This window comes from Martes martes (assembly GCF_963455335.1).
Source record: "Martes martes genome assembly, chromosome: 7".
Classification (NCBI taxonomy): domain Eukaryota; kingdom Metazoa; phylum Chordata; class Mammalia; order Carnivora; family Mustelidae; genus Martes; species Martes martes.
In genome coordinates, this window is record NC_137894.1 from 146,997 (window position 1) to 174,147 (window position 27,151).

General features: G+C 45.9%; 1 protein-coding gene across 1 annotated transcript in view; it reads right to left on the reverse strand.

The window, feature by feature from the left end:
* The window catches only part of CHRNA5 (cholinergic receptor nicotinic alpha 5 subunit), a gene marked incomplete at its 5' end in the record, with an annotated part of 41,474 nt that overhangs the window by 12,746 nt on the left and 1,577 nt on the right, over positions 1–27,151 (reverse strand). Inside the window, one exon of the mRNA XM_080808828.1 lies at positions 1,164–1,315. Within this exon, the coding sequence (XP_080664954.1) occupies positions 1,164–1,315 (152 nt within the window). The remainder of the gene's footprint in view (positions 1–1,163; positions 1,316–27,151) is intronic.

The window sequence follows — 27,151 nt, forward strand, 5'->3', positions numbered from 1 at the left end:
CACACAACACAGTCCATATTCTCTGATCTTTCTGGAGGTAATTAAAGGACATATATCAACAGACTTAAAAATGTGTACCCTGTGGGGCACCTGGGTGGCTCAGTCAGTTAGATGTCTGCCTTCAGCTCAGGTCATGATCCAGGGGTCCTGGGATCAAGCCCCACATGGGGCTCCCTGCTCAGCAGGAAGTCTGCTTCGCCCCCACTCTCCCCATGTTTGAGTTCCCTCTCTCACTGTCTCTCTGTCAAATAAATAAACAAAATCCTTAAAATAAATAAATAAGTAATAAAATTTTGAGGAAAAAAAAAACAGGAGGAAAAGAAGCCTTCTTCATGTCAAAATAGCCCAATTTTAAAACATACACACAGGGAAAACTTGCAAGAAATAGAGCAAAATGTTACCACTGGTCATCTCTGGGTCTTAGAATCACAGTCAGTTTTTATTTCCTCGTTTGTATTTGTTTGCACTTTCCAAACTCTCAACAAAAATTATGCATTGCTTCTCTAATTAGGAAATAAAGGCGCACCTATAAATGTTGGTGTACATTCTTTCTCTCACGCACACACACACACGGACTATTCTGGGAACACAGCAGGGAAATAATTATTGATTGACATGATCAGAACAAGAAGAAACAAATTTAAAAATCAGCGTGAACTTTGTCCTTTAAGTAGAAAGGATCTCCCGACAGTAAGAACAAGTTACAATGGAACGGATACTCCCTGGGCGTCTTATGGGAAAGTCTCGGATAGGTTTTAATAAAAGTGTGATACGGAAACAATGATCTGCTGAGATACCTTCTGGTCCCCCAAATCTACAACTCTACTCTTGGACTTTCTCCTCTTTAAAATGTTGACTTTTTAAAATCGTATTTTTAAACAAATGTAATGAGAATCTCCCATATAAAAGGTTTACTATCCTTGAACTTATTAAAAACAGGCCCATTAAAATGACCAATAAATGACTTCTAAACCATACGGTATTAGAGAAAGTGCATTCCTAGGCCTCTCGCGTACTAGTTCTTTCTCCCTGCTGAGTTCCTTCAGGAGAATGACAATCTCGTCCACCTTTGCCACCCCCGCGGCCTCACACGGTGCCTGGGCCCCCACAATGCCCTCAGGAAGCCCATATGAAATGAAGTATGTCGTGATATGCACACCTACCACATCCACTAACTGAGATATCGCAAGGCCAAACTTTATTTTTATTTTGTCGTTCAGGTGCTCCACGGGACGGACCCATCTTTCGTAGTCTTGAAACAAATCCTTAAACAAACTGTCTTCATGTTTCGCAACAAAGGATGGTTCAGCTAATCCTGTATAAAAATGTTTAAAAGTTAGTGTATTCGCTTGTCTCCCACCAAACACCCCTACTTCAAAGAACATTCGGCTTTATCAAGGAACCAACCTATCATTTAGACTGTTAACAGAGCTTTTACAAGAAAATATTAATACAGATGTTTATGATCAATAAAGGACACTGTGGTTCAGATACATTTCTAGTTAAATCAGATTACTCATGTGGAAATATGCTGAGTTCCCTAGGAAACACTCACTACTTAATACAGAGTATTTTAACAAAGCTTTTAAGCTTTTAAATAAGTTACTGGAGCTAAAGGGGTTGCTTGTCATAAAATTTGAAACCTAGAAAATGGATACTTTGAAGTTTATTTATATCAACCGTAAATGTAAAATAAACAAGTTTTAACTTACATGATTTTAATATAAAACATACAAACATTGAATGAATATTTCAGATTTGTCATACTTTGTTTGCTATACGTTTATATAAAATTACCTTTCGGCCTAACACTTTAAAAAAGAGAGAGAGAGGGAGAAAGGAAAGAGAGAGAAACAATATTTTAAAGATTTTCGATGCTGTAGCCACAGACTGGTTAGATTTATGGGTCACGGTCATGTTTCTATTTCTACTGAGTTTAACTAAGCCTCTCTGAAGAAATGAGAGATTCCGGTGTTATATAGGTCAGAGTCTCTGTTATGGATATGTCAAAGGTGTGAAATTCAAGCATGACATTTACTAGGACTCACAATTTTACAAAGAAAAAAGCATTTAATTGAACCAAACCATCACTGGCTTATTCATCATTAAGCACGCACGCAGGTCCTTCTCCGACCTAAACGGTCTGACAGAAAATTAGAGCTTTCATGTTTAAAAGCCGTTAATTTCAGAGCTTCATGTTAAAATAGCATTACCAAACTATTTCTCCTCTCCTAATCCTGTTTAAAATCTTAGCCTCCGAAATACCAAAAGTTTGTTTAAAAAATAAAAATAACAAACAAAATGTATTTTAATAGCCTCTAAGAACCTTTTGCCTTAGGGAAAAAGATACTAGCTTGAATTGCCATCTCAAATCTTGTTTGAAAGAAAGTAGACAGAGTATAAATAAGTTGATAAATTAATTCTAACATTCTACTTAATGATAACCCTTAAGATACTGCCTTGTAGGAACGCCTGGGTGGCTCAGTCAGTTGAAGGTCTACCTTCGGCTCAGGTCATGATCCCAGGGTCCTGGGATTGAGCCCCAGCGTTGGGCTCCCTGCTTGGCGGGAAGTCTGCTTCCTCCCTCACCCTCCGCCTGCCGCTCCCCCTGCTTGTGTTCCCTCTCTCACTGTCTCTCTCTCTCTGTCAAATAAATAAATAAAATCTTTTTAAAAATGTATTTTTAAAAAAGATACTACCTTGTAAATATCTTCATAGTACATCCAATATCAGAAATACCATCTCCTTGACACAATTGTATAGAAATGGGAGGTGCTAAAGTCAGTGCTATTTTTTTAAAGATTTTATTTATTTATTTGACAGAGAGATTCATTTTATTTATTTGACAGAGATCACAAGCAGGCAGAGAGACAGGCGGGGGTGGGTGGGAAACGGGCTCCCCGCTGAGCAGAGAGCCTGAGATCATGACCTGAGCCGAAGGCAGAGGATTTAACCCACCCAGGCACCCCTGTCAGTGCTATTTTAGCACAAAACCTTAATCATGCATTCACATTCTACTTAGAGAATTTTTAGCTGGTTCTAAATGTGTCAAGTTTGTGCTGCTCATAAACCTCAGAATGTTTAGAGGAGAAGACCCAGTGCATTCCCCTCACTTCACAATGACGCTGTAGGACTGGAAAGGCCGCCGCGGCTGAGCTGGTTCGGGGAAGAGCCCTGAGGGGCACCCAGGGCCCCTCCACCTCTTCTCTTTCCGCCCTAACATTGGCACCTGTGCCAGCTTTAGGGAAGGGCTCATTCAGTGCCACATGCCCTGAGCACTCCAGCCCTGCTGGCGTGTGCTCGTTCCTTCAACAAACGGTTCCGGCCGCGTGCCCAGTACTGGGAGCACAGGGAAAACACGGACGGCCCACCAGGAAGACTGACCACGGTATACATGATTCTATGAAACTCTCTGGAAGCTGATCAAACCAGAATATTCTTTTTTAGAAGTTGCCCTGAATAGTTAACATTTCCTCGTGTATTTCTACTCAAAATAAATAATTTAAATCAGTTGCTTTCAACCTCAGTTCCTTGGAATCCCAGGGCATTTATTTCTCATCCTTTCTTTCATGCCATTTTTACTGAGATTGTGTGCTATTTAACATGCACTGTTCTGTGTTGCTTTCCAGTGTTGTCATGTAAGTCTGGGGTCTCCAAAGAAACCTAACCCTCTAGAAGACAGAAATCACTTCTACGCTTCAGCAACTTCTACAGCCCTTCTCAGCCCAGTATAATGCTGATCATGATAGTAACTTAATATGTTTTAATTTTCTTCCCTTGCTGACTTAAAAAAAGAGGGACCTGGGAGAAAACGTTTGCAGATCATTTATCTGACAAGGGGCGTATATCTAGAATACACAAATGACCTTTACAAGTCAATCATAAAAAGACCCAATAACCCAATTTTAAAATGGGTAAGGGATCTGAACATTTCTCTGAAGAAGAAGAGCCAACCAGTGTCTGAAAACATATTCAACACCTTTATCCAGCAGAAAAATGCCAACCAAAACTACAATGAAGGCACCTGGCTGGCTGTCGGTGGGACCTGTGACCCTTGACCTTGGGGTCATGAATTCAAGCCCCAAGTTGGCTGTAGAGACTACTTATAAATAATTAAAATATATATTTTTTTAAAACCTACAATGAGTTACCATTCCACACCCAGGGAGATGCCTATAATCAAAATCAAAGATAACGAGCGTTGGAAAGGATGTGGAGAAACCGGGACCCGCGTACACTCCTGGCGGGAATGGAAAGTGGTGTGGCTGCCTTGGAAAACCTCTGCCCGTTCCTCAGAGAGTTAACTACAGGCTGTGACAGTCCTGGTAATTCCATTCTCGGTACACACCCAAGAGAAATGCAAATAGCCGTCCACACAAAACTTGCACACGAGTGTTCACAGCAGCCAAAAGGTAGAAACCGCCCAGATGCCCATCAAAGGATAAATGGAGAGATGAAATGTGGAATACCCAAAGGAATATTAATTCGCCACTAGAATGAATGAATGAATGAATGAATGCTGCAGGTTAGAACGTGGATGAACCTTTTCAATAATACGCTATGTAAAGAAGCCAGTCCCAAAGATTCTATGATTCCACTTCCGTGAACTCTCCAGAACAGGCAAATCTAGAGACAGAGTAAGGTAGATTGGTGATTGCCTAGGGAGAGCGCGGTGTGGGGGAGGAGGGAGATAGTGTTCAAATACCATTATCAGTGACAGCAGCACTAGCCTGAATATACTAAAATTCTCGGGATCATGCACTTTAAATAGGTGAGTCATATGGCGCCCCTATAAATATATCTTTTTAAGAGAATGAAAAGACAACTACTGAATGGGAGAAAATGTCTGCACATCATATATCTGATAAGGGGTTAATATCCAAAATATATAAGGAACTCCTACAACTCACTAGCAAAACAACCCAATTTTAAATGGACAGAGAATAGGAACAGATTTTTTCCCAAAGAAGACATACAGATGGCCAACAGGCACATGAGAAGATGTTCAACGTCACCGATGATCAGGGACCAGCAAGTGGAAACCACACTGAGGCGTCACCTCACACCCATCAGAATGGCTCTTACAAAAAGAAGTCAAGAAAAAACGAGTGTTGGCAAGGATGTGGAGAAAGGGGAACCCTCGTGCACTGTTGCAGCCACTGTGGAGAACAGCATGGGGGACCCTCAGGAAATCAAAAGTAGAAATACCCTACAGTCCAGCTACTGCACTTCGGGCATTCATCTGACGAAAATGAAAACACTAACTCGACACTAACCCAGCTCAACTCAAAAGAAGGAAATCTTGCCGTTTGTGACAACACGGATGGACCTGGAGGGATTTATACTAAGTCAACGACAGACCATGAGTGATCTCACTGATATACGGAATATTTATTTTCAAAATCTCACAGACGCGGAGAACAGGCAGCTGGTCGGCAGAGGCAAGAGGGAAACGGGCGGGCAAAATGGGTAAAGGGGATCCAAAGGCCCAAAACGCGGGTCGTAAAATAACCATCGCGGTGACGTAAGACACAGCAAGTGAGTACAGGGTAATACTGTGCTGAATATTTGAAAGTTGCTAAGAAAGTAGATCTTATAAGTTCTCATCAGAAGAAAAAGAATTTAAAGAAGAAGAAAACTGTGAGTATATGTGGTAAAGATATTAACTAGACCTACCACGATGATCATAAAAATAATGTAAAAACCACTTTTAAGAGACTATTTTGTAGAGCAGTTCAAGGTTCACAGCAAACTTGAGGGGAAGGTATAGAGATTTTCTATAGACTCCCTGTGCCCCATCGACAGCCCCGATGACAGCGGTACACTGGTGACCGCGGATGGACCCAAAGTCCATAATTTACACTACGTTTCACCCTGGCATAAAGTATTCTCTGTATGGACAAATGTGTAAGGACGCGTACCCACCAGCTCGGGACCGTCCTCAGGGGTCTCACTGCCTTCAGCACGCTCGGGGCTGTGGCCCTTCGTGGCTCCCCGCCCACCGCGACCCCGGCAACCACTCATCTTTCTACTGTCGCCACAGTTGCGTCTTAAACAGTCTGTTTTTGAGAACTATCTTGATAAATAGAAAATGACATTGGCTACGGTGTAAATGTTGGTGCCCCTAAAATTCATGCTGAGATCCTAACCCCCCTAGGTGATGGGATCAGTAGGGAGGCCTCGGTCCTGAGCGCATGAGAGCGGGCCGCTCACGCACCGAGCTAGCGCCTTATGAAGAAGCGGACAGAGCCCCCAGCTGCTTCTGCCACGTGGGGAGACCAGGCCTGGAAGAGGGCCCTTCCCAGCTACGGTGGACCCTCGTCTCGGACCTCCAGCCTCCCAAGAGTCTGTTGTTGCCAAGCCACCCCGGCGGCCGTATGTCGTTCCGCAGCCCGAGCGATCGGGGACCGCGTGTGAGGACTGAACAGTCGCCGCACCGTTTGGCGGCGTCAGCGGCAAATGCACAGGCATCTTTCACAAGTGAAGAGGCTAGAGTGTGAGAGGCTCTCATCGGCCCAGGATCACACAGCAAAAAGCTGGGAGGCCGACCTGGCACCGGGCTTTGAAGCCAGATTAATCTCCAAAGCCCGGGTTTTTCCTCATCAACTGATTCCACCTCCGTAGGATAAGCGCAGGTTAGCAGAACTCTGCCACTCAGTAAGTTTCTGGAGGTCATGGAAAGGGAGAGGAGGGGAGTCTTTATGTGTTTAAATGTTAAGCACTAACATATGTACTGATAGAAAGAAACATCTCTTTTCCTCGTCACAGATATGATCCCACCAGGGAGAGGCCTTCCTGAAGCCTGCAGCCCCAGGATATGACGAAGAAGAACCCTACTGCTCTCAAACGCGGGGAGCAGAGACGTAAAGTATTGCTGCCTTTTTTAAAAAAACCCTTGTCATATTGTACCCTTGCAAAATTTATCAAAAAGTATATATTCCCTTGGTCCGGCAACCCCACACCCAACTCCCATAACAATACAGGCACCAACACGTTAGGGCACCCTGGTAAGGACGGTGGCCTCCGTACACACTGTAGCACATATCTGGAACCACAGAGCCAAAGAGAGTGGGTCACATCCCTGACACCCATGACACAGTCACTATATGGTGTACAGAGGTGCCAAGACCACTCGACGGGGAAAGGCCAGTTTCTTCAACAAACAGTGTTGGGAAAACAGGATATCCACACGCAAGAGAAGTTGACCCCTAACCCTCCCCCATGCCATATACAAAAATCAACTCAAAAATGGATTAAAGATTCAAATGTGAGAACTCAAACTGGACAGCCCTGGGAAGAAGACACAGGAGAAAACCTTCCTGACACTGTGCTCTGTGATGACTTCTTGGTTTTATGACAACAAAAACATGAGCAACAAAATCAGAAATGGACAGATGGGAATACCTCCAATTCAAAAACTTGTCTGCATGGGTGGGGGGTAAAGCTGCTAGTGCCCAAGGGGACACACTTGTAACAAGCAGTAAGTAAGCCATGCAGATCCGAAGCACAGTGTGAAGCTTAGAGAAAACAGCACCGCCCAGTAATTATGTGACGTGAGCCTCACTGCTACAATGGCAACCCCATTACCATATAGAAATGCCTCAAAGTATCATGCTGCACACCTTCAACTTATGCAACGGTACATGTCATTCAATAAAAATAAATACCTTTCGATAAAATGGTACATGTCATTCAATAAAAATAAATACCTTTTTTAAATTTTAGAAATTAAACATCAGAGGACACAATCAAGAGAGAGAAAAGGCAACCTAGGGAATGGGAGAAAATATGTACATATCACATGTCCCATAAGGGGTTAATATCTAAAATAGAAAACTCCTACGATTCAACAGCAACAAAAACCAAATAACCCAATTTTTAAAATATGAGCAAACAGACATTTGAATAGACATTTCTCCAAAGATGACATTAAAATGGCAACAAGCATGTGAGAGGACTCTCACCATCACTGATCATCAGACAAACGCGAATCAAAATCACCAGGTATCACCCACACCCGTTAGGATGGCTACTAGTGAAAAGTAAACAACCTGAAAATGTGTTGGAGGGAATGTGGAGAAGTTGGAGCCCTTGTACCCTGTCGAGGGAAGGTGAAATGTTGCAGCGATGTGGAAAACAGTACAGAGTTTTCCCAAAAAATTAAAAACAGAATCATGATATCATCCACAAGTCCCACTTCTGGGCACACACCCCGAAGAAGGGAGAGCAGGGTCTGGAGATGTGTTTGCACACCCACGTGTACAGCAGCATCATTCTCAACAGCCAAGACGTGGAAGTGACTCAGATGTCCCCCTGCAGATGAACAGATGCACAGAACGGGGGATGCGTGGCCTGGAATCTCACTCAGCCTCAAACAGGAAGGACATTCCGACACGTGCGACAACGTGGACGGGGCCTGAGGACACTGTGCTCAGGGAAATAGGCCAGTCACAAAAAGACAAACACTGCATGATTCTACTCAGTCGCGGTATCTCGAGTGGTCAACTCACAGAGGCAGGAAGTAGAATGTGGTGACTGGGGCAAGGAGGGGGGCGGCGGGAGAGTTCCTGTTCTGCGGGCAGAGAGCTTCAGTGTAAGATAAAAAAAAGTGCCAGGAGGCATGTGACACAACTACGTGAGTACACGCAACACTCACTACTGAACCACACACTTAAAATGGTTATCATGGGGACGACTGGGTGGCTCAGTCAGTCAAACAGCTGCCTTGGGCTCAGGTCATGATCCCAGGGTCCTGGGATCGAGCCCCACATCGGGCTCTCTGCTCAGCGGGGAGCCTGCTTCCCCCTCTCTCTCTCTGCCTGCCTCTCTGCCTCCTTGTGATCTCTGTCTGTCAAATAAATACATAAAATCTTTTAAAAAATTATTTTTTAAAAACTCTAATTGAAACTATCACCCACACAAAAGACATCTACACTTTCAAACAACAAAAAAAGAAGTTTGTAATAAGTCACATCAAATAAATAAATAAAACCTGACGAGACACAACCAAAAGCTTATAGGGATTTCCATGTGGTACTAGTAAAGGAAAAAAAGAAACTACAAAAAAATCCTATTTTTGTAAAACAATCCATGATTGAATTTACTTAGCTGTATGATTGTATGTGGCAAAGCAAAAAGCTGGATGTGCGAGATGATCACGCCATCAGCTCATTACTAAGGTGCAATTCTTCAGTAAAAACCCTATTTCGCTTTTATCCTAATAAATAATTTCTAACATTTACCGAAAATGAGCACTTGGCCTGCATGGAGAGCACATATCAAGGTGTGGACAAGTTTAAGAAACTCGTAGCTTATCTGGAGAGTGTGGCCGTTTGAGAACTACTGTTTAAATTCGGTGTATTTCCCCTCCCCATCTCTTCTGTCTCCCTCCTTTTCTGACCTTGACTCCTTTTTGTCAAGGGGGAAGAGCACACTCTGCCCCTCAAATGCCCAGCTCTGCCTATTCAAGATACGACTGGGCCAGTGAGCTCGGCTACCGGCAAACACCTCAAGTCAGAAAATGGCATTGTCAGTGTCACAAGGAAACGTTCCTCTCAAATCCCCCAAGTTGAAGAACTGGGGTGAGCACCTGCCCCCTGGAGCATCAGGGTGTCTCGGGGTGGAGAAGCACAGGCTAAACCCCCGTGCCCGTTTCGTCCTGCGGCGGCCGAGGGACACAGCTCGTGCCCGTGACGCGCTCTTATTCTCAGCTCCGCACTCTGTCCCGCGCTGACCCATCCGGGAAGCACATGGTCTCCAGCAGGGGCTACCTGCGAGTGGGACGGTGTGTGGGCACCCCGGGGCCGCCCCAATGACTCGCCCAGCAATGCCCCCCGCCACGGCCCACAGAGCTGCTCTCGACAAGCTCTTCCAGTCCACGCCAGAACTCACAAAACAATCCAAACTAAAACAACAGCTCTTCTTCCTGATAACAAAATGTCCCACGAGGAAGCCAGAGGACGACTCGTGCCGTACGTTCATGGTTTTGTCGAACCAAAAAGCAAAATACCGGAACCCACACACGACAGGAACCGTTCCCACGTGGCGTGCTATACGACATCCAACACGTCATTTGATGAAAGAATTTTGTTATTAGTCACCTCTGCTTTCTCTTCACACAGAATAATTTTGTTCCTGGATTTGCGAATTCTTACCTGCAGCAGACCTTAAACCCAATGTTGTCGCGTAGAATTAATTTGACTTCGACTGATGTCTCTGGCATCTTGGTCTCTCTCTGACTTTGGTAACAAAATTTATAAATTTCATACTATGAAGTATTATGTTTATTCGAGGAAATAATTGATTCACCAGAGGCCACTGTCTTTTGAAAATGTCACAAGTGTGTTCTGGGCTGCCATTATTTGACGAAGTCTCACAATAAAATAACCCCAGGCACTGGAAAACGGATTCCTGAGAGGGTGAAACCTGATTCCCAGGTAATCATGGTTTTGCTTTCCATCTGTGGGAGCACGCGTGATGCCGCCGTCTTTGCAGACTGATGTATCGGAAACACACAGACTCAGACTGCGTATGTGCACTATATTTATGGCAAAATTCTGAATTGTACATTACTAGTCATTTTCACTCTTTTAGCCACAGGTCTTTTTTATAGAATGGGATATAAGCAACATGACAGTAATAAAAAAGTAAAATAAGCCAATGTCAATAATAACCCTTAAATCACGTGACATCTAGCTGAACTCCGTACCGTTAACATGTCAGCTAAGACACTCGATTCATTCCGAGCACATTCCTTTAAAGGTAAATATTAAGAACACAATGGGACTTCCAAAGAGGGAGAAAAACATAACTAATCTTACATTTCTAGTTCGCAAACGGTATGCAAAACAATGTAATTCCAGCTGGCCACCTACAGATCTCAGAGACACTTGAAGTTTTCAGAACACGCTTTCAGAAACACCAGTCCCACAGACGGTCTTTCAAAACCGCTGGCACAGACACATCCAACCTCTACCTTCACAGAGATTTTCCGTGTCAAGGTACCCAACAACCACTTTTAGAAATTTTTTAGGAGGCTTGTAAAATTGCACTCAGCAATGGAGATCCTAGAAATTCTGTTCTGGTTCTCCATGTGTTTATCCCAGAGAATCTCCAAAAGGTCATTTCCAAGGGCACTGCAACTAAAGTGAACCTAAGGAAAGACTGGTCATGGGGTATCCAAATCTCCCACACAGCCCCCGCCTCTTGTTCACACCCAAAGGTCCCATCTCTCAGCGACAAGGAACATTTCCCATTCAAGTCACTTAGGGCAACCACACGTAGTTTCAAAGACGTGTAACCCAGCACGGTGATGAGAGAAGACACTGCAAAGGTGAGAACCTTCATCTGAGAGCTCGGCACCACTCAATCACCTGATAACCTCCGTTGGCCACAATTATCTGGTCTCTGTGAAATGCGGACGTGGTAAAAGGACCACAAACTCCACGCAGACAAAACCAAACTCGTGACCGTCACCATAATTGTCCCTGACAGTACTGCCCACTGCAGTGAGTGGGTCCACCATGTGCCTCGTTACAATTTTGAAACCTAAGAGTCATCTTTCACATCCCCTTCTCCCTCACCCGCACATCCAATCCATCAGGAAACCGTTGGGCTTACCTCTAAATACTTCCAAACCGATCCATGTCCTACCCCAAGACTGCCAACGTGGCACGAGCTGTCCGCTCCTCTCATCAGGGTGAGAGCAAGCCTACTGCCCTAAGCAGGCTCCTCGTGGCTTCTCAGTTCCCTCCCGGTTGGTTCTCTGTGCGGATACCCACGCGATCTCTCCAAACACAGATCCGGTGGTACCCCCTTGCTTAAAACTCCTCTATAGCTCTCCTTGTTGAAGACAGACCAAATCCTTAAGGTCAAATACTGCCCAGCTTCTTCTGGTGTGACTGTCCGCTTTGCTCTCTGCTCCAGCCATACTGATAGCTCAGCTTCTCAAGCCCACCGCACAGTTCTTTCCAACAAGGAGTGCTCCTCTACCCTGCCGGAGATGGTCTCCCCTCCTCACCTCCCCTCCTCCTGCTCAGCCTCAGATCCCAGCTCAGGCATCACTTCCTCAAGGTTCTTCCCCACCCCCCAAAGTCTCCACTGGGTTCCTCTGTATAAACCGTGTTCCTTACCTGCAGTGCAATGGTACAATCTTGGCTCTATTGGATCCAGGTCTCTCTTCCCCACTGTGGTGTAGACCAAAGGCAGGGGGTGTCTTATTCACGTAACCCCGGCACCTAACAACACACTGGCACCCAGGCGGGGCTCGGTGTGTTGAGTATATGAAGGAACAAATGCGCCAGCACCATGCGACAAGTCCCATTTATCTCTAACAATTCAGAATTTTGTCACCGGTTGTGAAGACACTGTCACAGGGCTGCAAGAATTTACTCCTAAGGACTAAAGTCACTAGACACAGCCTCTTGAAGTTAGAGATCCCACAACCACTGCCTGCACATCGACTGGTTTCGCCTAAAACTTCCCCAACAGCCCCACAAAGGGCATCTCCCTGCAGAGGACTCTAGGCGGTGGAACCCGGCAACAGCAGGCCGAGCGAGGGGTCTGTCGCATGGGGTGCTCACGACACAGCGCAATGACAGCTCAATTAGAAGCTTTCCTCAAGTCTGTATCCTCTAAAGCTAATAGTAATAATTAGAAAATCAACCTGTGAAAAGTATCTCAGTAAAACAAAGGGAGCAAAGCAGTGGAGCCTTTTCTAAAAATAGGGTAAGATCCGGACAAAACGCAAATGGGACAATCCTTCCAAAGTAAAGATACAACTAGCGAGGGGGGGGGAAACCTGAATACCTAAAAGGTACAAATACGGGTAATGCCAAGAACATTTTGAAGGATTTAAATTTGGGTTTTACAAATTCTGTTTAACTCTGAACATCATTGCTCCAGAATTGTCTCACGTTGGGAGGAATTAGGAGAATGTGTTACGAAAAACCTTCACTTTCACAAGTCACTGAGTGAAACCACATACATTTTCCAAGAAATGTAACCTTGGTCCTCAATGTTTAGGACAATGAATAAGACACGAGCCACAAAGCTGAGAGCCTTAACCTGAGCACTGGCACGAACCAGCTGTTAGCCCTCACACGCCACAACTTCTAATCTATATGAATAAGGGTATCTTTTGGCAAAATGTCTAAAATTGTGAAGTGTATGGCAAAAAGACTCATCAACTCATTATTCTTAAATATTTTATGTATATTTGAGTTTTTCCATTATAAAACATTAATAAAAAGAATACCTTCAGCTTTGCTGTCTCGCTGCTACACGGATAAAGTGAAACACAATGTACGTTATTTTGCGAGGTCACACAGTGCCAACAGTCATTTAAAATGTTTTTTTAAGGGGCACCTGGCTGGCTCAGTCCATAGGGCATGCAACTCTTGATCTCAGGGTTGTGAGTTCAAGCCCCACGTTGGGTATGAGAATTATTTAAAAATAAATTTTAAATATTAAAAGTAAGTAAGATTTTTTTTTTAAGGTCTTCTCCACTAAAGTCAGTACGCAGCCAAAAAGATAGCTAAGGATTTTAAAAATGTTATCTAGGAAGATAAGATGTAATAGGGTCCTTTCCTGGCATTCCTCCAGGAAGAAACAGGATTTTCCTATCAAAAAGATAAGGATTTTCTTATCAAAAAGTGAACCAAAGGCGTTCTAAAACAAATGACAAGTATTAGCAGTCTTTTGTCAATTCTCATCTTAAGACAAATTAACAGACAACATCTGCCATAATTCTAGTTTTTATCTAAATTTAAGATTTAAGATTTAAGCAAATTCTTAAATCTTCAGCATCTGCCCCAACCTGGGTATATTAGAGCCTAATGTGGGGTATCTAGTTAAATTCCTTCACTCGCTCAGCCAACATCGAGTGGCTGTTTAATGTGCCAGCGTCCCTGCTGGGCGCTAACAGTACAGGAGAAAGCACCAGTGCCTGCTTCCTGGGGTACACATGTCCATATTTACTTTCCCTTATATCACAATTGTGAGGCTTGAGGTGTGCAGAGAACACCTCACGCTGAACAGCAGTCCCCAATACCGTCAGGTGCACAATCTGCCTATTTGACCATGGCGGCAGCTCTGGAGTCTGACCCGCAACATGGGCATTTGGGGCTCGGTCTTTGTCACGGGGGCTGTCCTGTGCACTACAGGTTTGGCAGCCTCCCTGGCTTCTCTGCACGATGTCACAGCCAAACATGTCTCCAGTTGTTGCCAAAGGCCCAGCATGGGGGGTGGGAGGGGGGTTGCAAAACTACCCCAGGCTGAGAACCAGTGGTCTATCCTGTGTAGCAGCGGTAGAACTAGGACCCAGGATCATTTTTGTTTTTTCTCAAAATAATACTTAAATTACAAAAGTAATACATGATCATGGCCAGGATTCAAACCAGAAGCACATCACGAGTAGGAATTCTCCTTCCCCTCTCCCTTCCTCCAAAGGTAACCGCTGTGAGGTTCAATGCATAGACATTTTTAAATACACACACACGAAGAGCAAATGTCTTCCTCTTTGTAAGTTCTGTGACCGCTGTTTGCACGCAATGCTATACGTCAGTATAAGCCTGTCCTTCCCCACTCTTCCTTCACATGGTGCAAAGTGGCCTGAGTTATGAGTCTATTATAGTGTAAGCTTTTACCGTTGATGGGCAGTCACACAGCCTTCAACCCTGGGTTATTTCTAACCAGGCTACCATGGGGAAAATGCTGTGTTAGCATCCCTCCACATCTATTTTCCACACTTACACAAGGATTTCTATGCCACTGACCTAGAACTGCTGAGTCAAGGGTATACATGTTTTAAATTTTGCCAGGTACTGCCTAGAGCCCCCCTTTCTTCCTCACCGGCTGCCACAAGGATGAATTAAGAGAATGCCCTCAACGAGGCTTGTGGAAGTGCCCTACAATGTGTTATGCGTCCCCAGTCTGTGGGGGCATTACTGGGGCAGTCAATCCACTCTTCCAAGTCTCCTGGTATTGTTTAATTCAGCAGAAAGTGACTGGTATTCCGTTTTTCAAAAGAATCTTCTCCGCAGCCATTCTCAGAGGGTTATTTTAAGCAACAGCACGATCAAGCACTGAACGTGATCAATTATTTTGCAGAGGAGAAGAAATGTGTTCTGTATCCAACAGTCTCAATGTGACCAATGAGTCTGCTTACCGATCACTATTCTAAGGGTTCCGGATGAAATGCAGGGGATTTTTTTCACTCCAGGATTTTCATTACATGTTCTATTGATTCTGAGAACAGAAGTATAGGACAACATTTCTCTGTAAGGGGGTAAGCTTTAATAACCCTAACCTAACCTATTTCCGGGACTCACGAACACCTGTAGTAAGAAAACGACCTCCGGCAGTGCTGAATTTAGGTCCAGTCAATAGTTCTCAAGGAGAAGGGGCACCTTCACACACAAAAGAGATTGAGCGTCAGCAGATCAGAGCTCGCAGTCTGAATTTGATACCATTAACCTCTCAACAGGCCAAGAGGGCTCGCCGGAGCTAGAACAGCACCCTAACTCAAAACACCCAGTGGGACACAAGGTTGCCTCCGTTCGTGACCGTCTGGGTGAACTTGCTAAGATTCTGGCAAACATCACCCTTAGAGTTGTTGGATTGTAAATGAACGCTAGGGCTGAAAGGGCATGCAGAAAAGGAAAGAAAGCTGTGATTTGTGGGGATGGAGGGACGGAGATTGTTCTCTGAGTTTCCATCGGTCTTACATTGTTGGGCTACAGTTCACTCAAAGTTCACTACTATTTCTGTAATTATTGCCATCGGATCCTCTTGAAAATTCACACAATTGATATGAATGAGCGGACGTCTACAAGCGTGCGGTTCAGTGCAGAGCTTGGAACAGTGGCATTCGCATCCCTGAGCACCTGTTAGAAACGCGGAATCTCGAGCCGGCCTCCCACTGCTGCACCAGCATCTGCGTCCTCACAACATCCCTGCAGGTTCCAGGGCACACGGTTTGGGAAGCTGCAGTCTATAAGACTGACAGTAGTGACACTCCAGGGGCAGGGGTGAGGAGAACAGCGCAGTCCCTTAAGGCACATCTGACTCTGTCTGGAGAGTTTTGGGTGGGTGCTACAGGCATCGTGGATAGAGGCCAGAAATGCTGCCAAAAGATTTACAACCCATAGGACGGGGTCCCATAACAAAGAATTATCCAGCCCCAGTGTCAGGGGTTGAGAGACCCTGACTTGGAGAAAAAACTTTTGCCCAATTCCATATAGACATTGTGGATCATAAAATAAAAAGAAACAAAAATAGTATCAAAAGTTTACACCGTGAGGTTCTAGCTCGAGACAGTGACGCATGGGTGCCTGGTGGCTCAAGGTACTGACGGAGGAAGACCCGGAACTCCCCTCCTCCCACAGACACCCTGAGCCTACAACTACAGACGGGACCATTTCCTCCTTCAAAAATCTAAAGGCTGGTAGAGTTAGGACTACACATCAGGCAAATGAGAAAACACCATATCTGGCAGGCAGGACAGGCCAGAAACCCCACCCCCGCAGAGCGACCCAAAACCAAGAGAAAACTCAAAACCCAGGGCTGCCCCTCAAGGAGCAAAGGGTTCAAACTCCTCGACCACCTTAACATTTAGAACCTGCAAGTAAGAAATGAGCCCCCAAAACATCTCACTTTGAAAACCAAGAGGGCTCCCGTCCTGAGACCTGCGAGACTGTAACGAACGGGAAGACGGCTCTTAACAGGGCGTAGGCACGCAGACGTACCCAGCCCGGCTCAGAAGGGGCGCATCCCCCGGACTGAAAGTGAGGAAGCCTCCCCAGCTGAAAACACTGGCCCGAGGGAGAGGCATCCGATGTAACCCGCACACCTGGCATCTACGGGAATTCTCTCCAGGGAGGGAGCCTGCCGGGCGCCAGCGTCGAGCTCTCCCGTTGCCGTGACCCAGAGCCCCGGTATGGCCACGTGAACATGCATCTGGTCTCCTGATTTTGTGGCTGCCTCCCCGGGGGATGCTTCTTGCCTGCCCGGCTCTAAAGGCCAGTGGGGCTTGCGCTGGTTCCACGGGACTGAACCAATTGGTGCTACACGAAAAGGAGCTCACACCCCGTCTGTCACCCTGACTTTTACAGCTGCTGACAAGGGACAGCTCTTCACCACCTCGTCCTGGTGGCCAGTGGGGCTTGTGCCAGTGGGTCCCACAGGACTGTATCCCCCGGAGAAAGAGTGTGCAAACAGCTACCACCCCCAGAGCACAGCAAGAGGCAACGGAGACCCAGGAGCTCCGTCCCTCTGCGAAGGAGGCCCACTGGCTCCGGCCTGCGGAGCACATTTATAGTTAAACTCTCATCGAGGGACCATGAACTTTTCCAGAGACCTACAGAGTAGGCACTCTCCTTGCTTTCTGCCTCTTTCACACTCCAGAGGATCAGGGTCTCCTGGAAGGCGGCTTTACATGTGACTGGTGCCGTTTTTTATATCTGGTGCCCCAGTTTTTGCAGCTGGGCCCAGAGGACGCCCCTTGGTGATACAGCTCTGGAGGTCGCTGGGGAGGGCTGGAGGGTGTTGCATTCCTGGGTCCCATGGGACTGCAGCAATTGAAGAGACGCTCTTGGCAGGCTGCCACCCCCACGGCACTGCCCAGAGAGAATACTGAGACAGACAGACACACAGCCCCACCTCTCTGTGAAGTCTTTTTGTGAAGGCGGCCTCTTTGCCGCTCCCAGAGCTTTGCCCTAAAGGGCAGGCTTCAGGTTCGGCGTACACCTAGGGGACCATGGAAGCTCTCAACAAACACAGGCTGTGGACGCCATCGTGGTGCTCTCCCTCTGCCCTGCTTCTGTTGGCCAGTATCTCCCAGGAAAGGGCTTATACACTGGTCTGGAGTCACGGTTTTTTGCAGCTGCTGCCCAGGGGATACTGCCAGATCACAGGGCAGCAGGGCGTTCTCTTGTGGCCCCACGGGACTGTGTATATTTAGCACGCTTTTATATTTTTAAGATTTAATGATTTATTTTAGAGAGAGAACAGGAGGAGGAGAGGAGCAGAGGGGAGAGAGAGACAGAATCTCTGGGGCCCAATCTCATGACCCCAAGATCATGACCTGACTTGAAACCAAGAGTCAGATGCTCAGCCGGCTGAGCCACCCAGGCGCTCCCGTGTTAGCACGCTTTCAAAAGGTGCCACCTGGGGGCATGTGGCTGACTCCTGTCAGTAGGACTCTTGATCTTGGGATTGTGAGTTCCAGCCCCATGCTGAGCCTACTTTGAATGAATGAATGAATGAAAGATAAAAGCTGCTACCTGAGGGTAGCTACCTGGCTACCAAACACCCTGAATCCAGGTACTAAATCCTCCCTTACGTATACTGGCAGGTCTTGGCACATCCTCACCTACCAGATGCTATTAAAAATATAACAGGCTACTTGGACATGCACAGAGGTTTGAGAAACAACAAAGAACTGGGACAGGGTTGAATGACCAGGTTCACCTTCTATATAGGCCACTCCTTCAAGGCCAGAAGAGGCGTTTGTTTCAACTACAGAAACCAACACAGAGAGTCGAGCTAAATGAAGAAAGTGAGGAATATGTGCCAAAGGAAAGAATAAGATAAAACCTCAGGAAAAAACCTTCATGAAATGAAAATAAGTAATTTACCTGAAAACAAATTCAAAGTAATGGTCATAAAGATGCTCCCCAGACTGGGGAGAAGAATGAATGAACACAGCAAGAACTTGAACAAAGATTTAGAAAACACATGAAGGTACCAAGCAGAAGTCAGAGTGAAGACTACAATAACTGAACTGAAAAAGACAGTTAGGAGGTCAACAGCTGATGAGATGAAGGAGAAGAGAGGATCTGTCAGCTTGAAGACAAGGCAATGGAACTCACCCAAACAGAGCAGCAAAAAGAAAAAAGAATTTTTAAAAGTGAAGATAAGTTAAGAGACCTATGGGACAATATCAAATGGACTAACACTCACATCACAGGGCTCCCAGACAGAGCAGGGAAAGCGAGAGATTTAGAAATCTTATTTTAAAAACAATGGCAGAAGAACACCGGCGTGGCACAGTCAGTTAAACCTCCAGTTCTTGGTTTTGGCTTGGGTCATGATCTCTGGGATATGGGATCGAACCCTGCCTCAGGTTCTGTGCTCGGTGTAGAGTCAGCTTAAGACTCTCTCTGTCCCTCCCCACCAAGTAAATAAATAAAGGCACCTGGGTGGCTCAGTCGATTAAGCATCTGACTTTGGCTCAGGTCATGATCTTGGGGTCCTGGGATTTCTCTCTTGAATACATAAATAATAAAATCTTTAATCAATTAATTAATTAATTAAAAGTGGCGGGAAACTTTCCTAACATGAGGAAGGAAACAGACATCCTGATCCAGGAAGCCCAGAGAGTCCCAAACAGGACCCAAAGAGATCCACACCAAAATACATTATAATTAAAACATCAGAAGTTAAAAATAAGAAGAAAATATGGAAAATGGCAAGAGAAAACAACTTATATACAAGTGAACCCCCATAAGGCTATCAGCAGATTTTCCAGCAGAAACTTTGGCAGGCCAAAGAGAGTGACGTGATATATTCAAAGTGCTGAAAGGGAACATTTTCCAACCAAGAAGACTCCACCCAGGAGAGTTAGCATTCAAAATTGAAGGAGAGATAAATGGTTTTCCTGACAAGCAAAAGCTGAAAGAGTTCATGACCACAATACCGGCCTTATAAGAAATGTTAAAGGGACTCCTTTAAGCTGAAAAGAAGGAGTGCTAATTAATAACAAGAAATTATATGAAAGAATAAATCTCAATAAATCTATTGCAAAGGTAGATATATAGTAAAAGTAGTCAATCACTTACAAACCAGTGTGAAAGCTAAAAGACAAAAGTTGTAAAAATGACTATGTTTACAATAATTAGTTAAGAGACACTGAAGGCTAAAAAAATGCAAAATGTGACATCAAAAGCATAAAACATGGGTCAGAGAAAGCATAAAAATGTTAGCCTTTGGGGCGCCTGGGTGGCTCAGTGGATTAAAGCCTCTACCTTCAGCTCGGGTCATGATCTCAGTGTCCTGGGATCGAGCCCCAAATCGGGCTCTCCGCTCAGTGGGGAGCCAGCTTCCTCCTCTCTCTCTGCCTGCCTCTCTGCCTACTTGTGATCTCTGTCAAATAAATAAATAAAATCTTAAAAAAAAAAAGTTAACCTTTTGAATGGGATCAAACTTAAGTTGTTACCAACTTAAAACAGATTGTTAAAGACATAGGTTGTTACATGTAAGCCTCATGGTACCCACAAAGCTAAAACCTATTATACATACAAGAAAGATGGAGAAAGGAATAAAAATACACCACTAAAGAAAATCATTAAACTATGAAGGAAGAGAACAAGAGAGGAACTACAAAAATAGTAAGCAATTAACCAAACAACAATTAGTACATACCTATCAATAACTATTTTAAATGTAAACAGATTAAATTCTCTAATCAAAAGGCAGAGTGGCTGAATGGTTTAGAAACAATACACCCATCCATGTGCTGCTTGCGAGAGACTCACTTTAGATGTAAGGACACACACAGATGGAAAGTGAGGATGGAAGAGATGCCATGAAGACAGAAACCAAAAACACTTGGAGCAGCTATACTTCTATCAGCCTTTAAACAAAGACTGTAATTAAAGACAAATATGGGGCTGCTTGACCCGCTCAGGAGGGGGGCCTGCAACTCTTGATCTTAGGGTTGTGAGTTCGAGCCCCACAATGGGCACAGAGTGTACTTTAAATAAATAAGTAAACAAAAATTTTTAAAAAGACAAACATGGTTGATACATAATGACAAAGAGGATAATCCAAAAAAAAGGATGTGATATTTGTTAATATTTGTTATTATTAATATCTGTTAATATTCATTCACCCAACTTGGGAGGACTTAAATATATAAAGCAAATATTAACAGATCTAAAAGGAGACATAGATAACAATATAATGATAGTAAGGGATTTGAATACCTCACTTACATAAATGGCTAGAGCATCTAGACAGAAAAGCAACAAGAAAATGTCAGCATTAAAGGACCCATTAGACCAGACAGACCTAGATATGTACAGAATATTCTGTCCAAGGCAAAAGAATATATATTCTTCCAGGATAGATCATATGGTAGGCCACAAACCAAGTCTTAATAAATTTAAGAGGATTAAAATCATGTCAAGAATCTTTTCTGACCACAACAGCATGAAACTAGAAATTAATTACAAGAGCAAAACTGGAAAATTCACAAGTATGTAGAGATTAAACAGCATGCTATCAAACAGCTAATGGGTTGAAGAAGAATTCAAAAGAGAAATTTAAAAAATGCTGAGAAAAATGAAAATGGAAATATAAATACCAAAACCTGTGGGATGCAGCAAAAACAGATGAGGCTGAACTTCAAGAGGGAACTTCAAGAGGGAAGTTCCTAGCTATTAATGTCTATCTCAAGAAATAAGAAAAGTCTCAAATAAACAGCATAACTTTACACTTCAAGAAGTCAGAAAAAGATGAACAAAGCCTAAAGTTAAAAAGAAGGAAATAATGAAGATCAGAGAAGAAATAAATAAAAAAAGAGACTAAAAAATAAAGATCAATGAAACAAAGAGCTGATTCCCTGAAAGATAAGCAAAACTGATAAACCTTTAGGTAGACTCATCAAGGAAAAAAGAGGACCCAAATAAATAAAATCAGAAATGAAACAGGAAATGTTATGAATGACACCACGGAAATACAAAGGCTCATAAAAGACTACTGCAAACAGTTACATGCCAACAAACTAGACACCCTAGAACAGGTAAATTCCTAGGAACACACAACCTACTGAGACTGAATCATGGTGACACAGAAAATGTGAACAGACTGATAATTAGTAAGAAGATTGAATCAGTAATTTAAAACTTCCCAGAAAAGAAAAATCTAGGACAGTCTCTCTGATAAATTCACTAGCTTCACTGGTGAATTCTACCAATCATTCAAAGAATTATTACCAATCCTTCTCCAACTTTCAAGTTCTTCCAAAAATAGAAGAGGAAGAAACACTTTCACGCTCATTCCACGAGACCAACATTAGTCTGAAACCAAAACCAGACAAGGAGGCCACAGAAAAGAGAGTTACAGGCCCACATCCCTGACAAACACAGATGCAATAACCCTCAGCTACACAGCAGCAAACCAAGTCACCAACATACTAAAGGATCATTCAACACGATCAAGGGGGATTTACTCCAGGGCTACAAGGACAGTCCAACACCCGCCCACCAGTCAGTGGGATCCACCACATGAACAACGTGAAGGGTAAAAATCACATGATCATCTCAATGAATGCAGAACAGCACTTGACCGACCTCAATATCCATTCATGACAAAGACTTCCGACAAAGTGGACACCGAGGAAACCCACCTCCACATCATGAAGGCCATAGATGACAAGCCCACAGCTAGTGCCATACACAACAGTGAAAAGCTTTCCAGGACCGGGACTAAGACCCAGATGCCCACCGTCACCACTTTTTTTCAGCGCAGTACTGGAAGTCTAAGCCGGAGCGATGAAGCAAGAACAAGACATAAAAGGTACGCACACTGGCAAAGGAGAAGTAAAACTGTCGTTATTTCCAGGTGACATGATGTTATATATCGAAAACCCTAAAGACTCCACCAAAAAGCTGTTAGAATAAACAAATTAAGTAAAACTGCAGGGTACAAAATCAACATAACAAAAAAATCGGTTGCCTTTCCATAGCAGACTATCAGAAAGAGCAATGTTTTTTAAACCTTCCATTTACAATTGCATCAAAAGAAAAAAATATGCCTAGGAATGAATTTAACCAAGGAGATGAAACACCTATATATTGAGAGCTACAAGACATTAAAGAAATGGAAGACAACAGAAACAAATGGAAAGATAGTCCATGCTCATGGATTGAAAGAATACTGTTAAAATGTCCATACTACCCCAAATGATCTGCAGATTCAACGCAATCCCTATCAAAATTCCAATGGCATTTCTCAAAGAAATAGAACAAATAATCCTAAAATTTGTACAGATCCATAAAAAGCCCGAATAGGCAATGCAACCTTGAGAAAGAACAAAGCTGGAGGCATCACCCTCCCGGGTTTCAAACTATATTACAAATCTTTAGTAATTAAAACAGTATATATCGCCATAAAACCAGACACACGGATCAGTGGAACGGAATAAAGAACTCAGAAATAAACCCATGCTTCTATGGTCAATTAACTTAGGACAAAGGAGCCAAGAATATACAAGGAGGAAAGGACAGTCTCTTTGATAAATGGTGTTGGGACAACTGGACAGCCACATGCAAAAAAATGAAACCCGACCACTTTCTTACACCAGGCACAAAAATTAACTCAGACGGTTTATAGACTTGAACGTCAGATCTGAAACCACAGAACTCGTAGAAGAAAATATTGGTGGTAAGCTCCTTGACAAAGATCTTGGCGATAATTTCCCGAATCCGACACGAAAAGCAAAAGCAACAAAAGCAAAAATAAATAAGTTGGACTACATTATCCCAGAAAGCTTGCACACACCAGAGAAAACCACACATGCACAGAGAACAATCTGGATGGACACTACACTACATTGTTAGCAGTGACCAGCTGCTGCTAGGTGTTTTGCATCAAACCTGTAAACTCCTGTTAGGAAAAAAAAAAAATTCTGTTCAGAAGGGAAGAAAGAGGTAATAGTGTGGACATGGCAGTGGAGAGCTAACGTGCCCACATTCCAGGCTCTGCCCTATGGGACAGTGTACAAGTAAGCGGCATTGGACAGGAGGACAGAGGAACCTGTTTCCTTGAGCGAGAACCAGGCCTCTAAGGCCCAGAGGTGGACGGAATGTTTTGTAGAGAATTGACCATGCTTTCCTGGCCGTTCTGTTATTCCTGTCATGTTTCTATTAAAGCCCCTATCACACTTTGGTGTAAATATTTGTGTAACTGTCAAAACATAGTAGATGACATGCTTCAAAAAAAAAAGTTCATGCTATCTTTTTTTTTAAATTTATTTATTTGACAGACGGAGATCACAAGTAGGCAGAGAAGCAGGCAGAGAGAGAGGGTGAAGCAGGCTCCCTGCCGAGCAGAGAGCCCGATGTAGGGCTCGACCCCAGGACTCTGAGATCATGACCTGAGCCGAAGGCAGAGGCTTAACCCGCTGAGCCACCCAGGCGCCCTTATGCTATCTTTTTTGTCAGAATTCAAATATTTATATTTAATTGCTCTTTTTACTGGTAAGAGGGTTTTATAGGGCGCCTGGGTGGCATAGTTGGTTAAGTGACTGCCTTTGGCTCAGGTCACGATCCTGGCGTCCTGGGATCGAGTCCCACATCGGGCTCCCTGCTCGGCAGGGAGTCTGCTTCTCCCACTGATCTCTCTCATGTTCTCTCTCTCTCTCTCTCTCACTCAAATAAATAAATAAATAAATAATTTTTAAGGGGGTTTTATAATTCTACTTAAGGGGAAAAAAAGATAAGTTTTCTGAATTAAACACAGAAGAAACAATATCATGTACTCCCCAAAATGGAAACAGATCCTCTAAATGAAAATTTTAGTTGAAGAGCAGAAAAGGATCGCTAAAATACTCTCTTCTATCCGACTGTCATTTTAGAACTATACCCATGCTGTTCTGGAGCCTAGACTTCTAGACAAACAGGTCATAAACTTTTTTCACAACTATTCCAAATTTGCCAACTCACATTGTTAAGACACGCTTATTGAATATTAACTTAAAATCACATCGGAGAAAACTAATTTCACTTTTTAAGGGAAAAGACTACGATGAGAAGAAAAATGTTCCGTACTGAAATTACTGTGCTAAAAACTCATACCCTAATTATAAAAAATTGCTTGCTAGACCTAATTTGTAGATTACAGGATAAAAGATCTCTATTCTGATGAATGACTGAAAACCTTTCAAAGTTCCATCGCTCGGCTACATTAGTAAGTCGGGTACATCGGGAGATGCACAGACGGAACCCGGCCTGCCGGGTGCTCCCAGGCGAGCTCCCAGAGTGCGACTGTGTTTCGTGTGTGATTTCAAGTAATGCGAAAGGTCTGCCAGGGGACCTGAAGCGCCCAGAGACTGGCGGACGCCGGCACAAAAGGAGAGAGGACAGCACGACGTGCGCGTTCCCGTTAGCTTCTGAAAATGTGGATGAAGGAAACTAAAGGTGACAAGAAAAAAAAATCCTTCACAGCTCTTGTTTTCCCCGAAACAACTATTTTACTCCCCCTTTCATGGCAGAACGTCTTACCACATATACTAAAAATAAAGTTTCAACCACTTAAGCTGCCCCACAGCCAAGAAGTATAACTGACCAGCGACTGACCCGCGTACACTGCCGCCCGATCGTGGTCAGGTCAGGTAAAAAGGCTCGTATTAATGGACTAATTATTCCCCTTTCTAAGTTCTTAATTTATTTTTCATACTCTCTACCCCCGGCTGTGGGCCTCGAACTCGTGACCCCGAGGTCAAGAGTCCCGCGCTGTCCCGGCTGAGCCGGCCAGGCGCCGCGTTGCTCTTCAGTGCGGACAAAGCTGCCTCTGGAGCCGCTTCAGACTCCGCGGTTTCCCGCCGGCCGGTAGGTGCGGCCGCCGGCGAACTCGACTTCTTTTCCTCCCCTGAGGACTGGCCACAGAGAACCGTAAGAAACAAGTGAAAATCCTAAGATCGTACTGGGGGCGCCGGGGCGGTTCGGTCGGAGACGCGGAGTCGCGGGGTCAGGTCCCCATCGGGGGTCAGCAGGGCCCGCTCCTCTCTCTCCCTCTGCCCCTCTCCCCGCTCGCTCTACTCGATGAATAGGGTCGTTTGTGGGAAAAATAAAACAGTTCTAAGATAAATACGAAAACGACGAAATGTAATACGAGAGCAATGACGGCGAAGGGACCGAAGCGTCCGCCGCCCTCTCCGTTAGGGTTAGGGTTAGGGTCCAGCGTCCAGCAGGCGGGCGGGGGCGTCCGAGGGTGCTGGAGGCGGAGCCCAAGCCCCTGCGACACTCGGGAGCCAGCGTGCACCCTGTCGTGCACCCCCGTCCGCACCCCCGTCGCGCACCCCCGTCGCGCACCTCCGTCCCGCACCCCGTCCGCACCCCCGTCGCGCACCCCCGTCGCGCACCTCCGTCCCGCACCCCCGTCCGCACCCCCGTCGCGCACCCCCGTCGCGCACCCCGTCCGCACCCCCGTCCCGCACCCCGTCCGCACCCCCGTCGCGCACCCCCGTCGCGCACCCCCGTCCGCACCCCCGTCGCGCACCCCGTCCGCACCCCCGTCGCGCACCCCCGTCGCGCACCTCCGTCCCGCACCCCCGTCCGCACCCCCGTCCGCACCCCCGTCGCGCACCCCGTCCGCACCCCCGTCGCGCACCCCGTCCGCACCCCCGTCGCGCACCCCGTCCGCACCCCGTCCGCACCCCCGTCGCGCACCCCGTCCGCATCCCCGTCGCGCACCCCGTCCGCACCCCCGTCGCGCACCCCGTCCGCACCCCGTCCGCACCCCCGTCCGCACCCCCGTCGCGCACCCCGTCCGCACCCCCGTCGCGCACCCCCGTCCGCACCTCCGTCCGCACCCCCGTCCGCACCCCCGTCGCGCACCCCGTCCGCACCCCCGTCCGCACCCCCGTCGCGCACCCCGTCCGCAACCCCGTCGCGCACCCCGTCCGCACCCCCGTCGCGCACCTCCGTCCCGCACGCCGTCCGCACCCCCGTCGCGCACCCCGTCCGCACCCCCGTCCGCACCCCCGTCGTGCACCCCCGTCCCGCACCCCGTCCGCACCCCCGTCGTGCACCCCCGTCCCGCACCCCGTCCGCACCCCCGTCGCGCACCTCCGTCCGCACCCCCGTCGCGCACCCCGTCCGCACCCCCGTCGCGCACCCCGTCCGCACCCCCGTCGCGCACCTCCGTCCCGCACCCCGTCCGCACCCCCGTCGCGCACCCCGTCCGCACCCCCGTCGCGCACCCCGTCCGCACCCCGTCCGCACCCCCGTCGCGCACCCCGTCCGCATCCCCGTCGCGCACCCCGTCCGCACCCCCGTCGCGCACCCCGTCCGCACCCCGTCCGCACCCCCGTCCGCACCCCCGTCGCGCACCCCGTCGTGCACAGTTTCGCTTTGTTCCCCGTGACCGC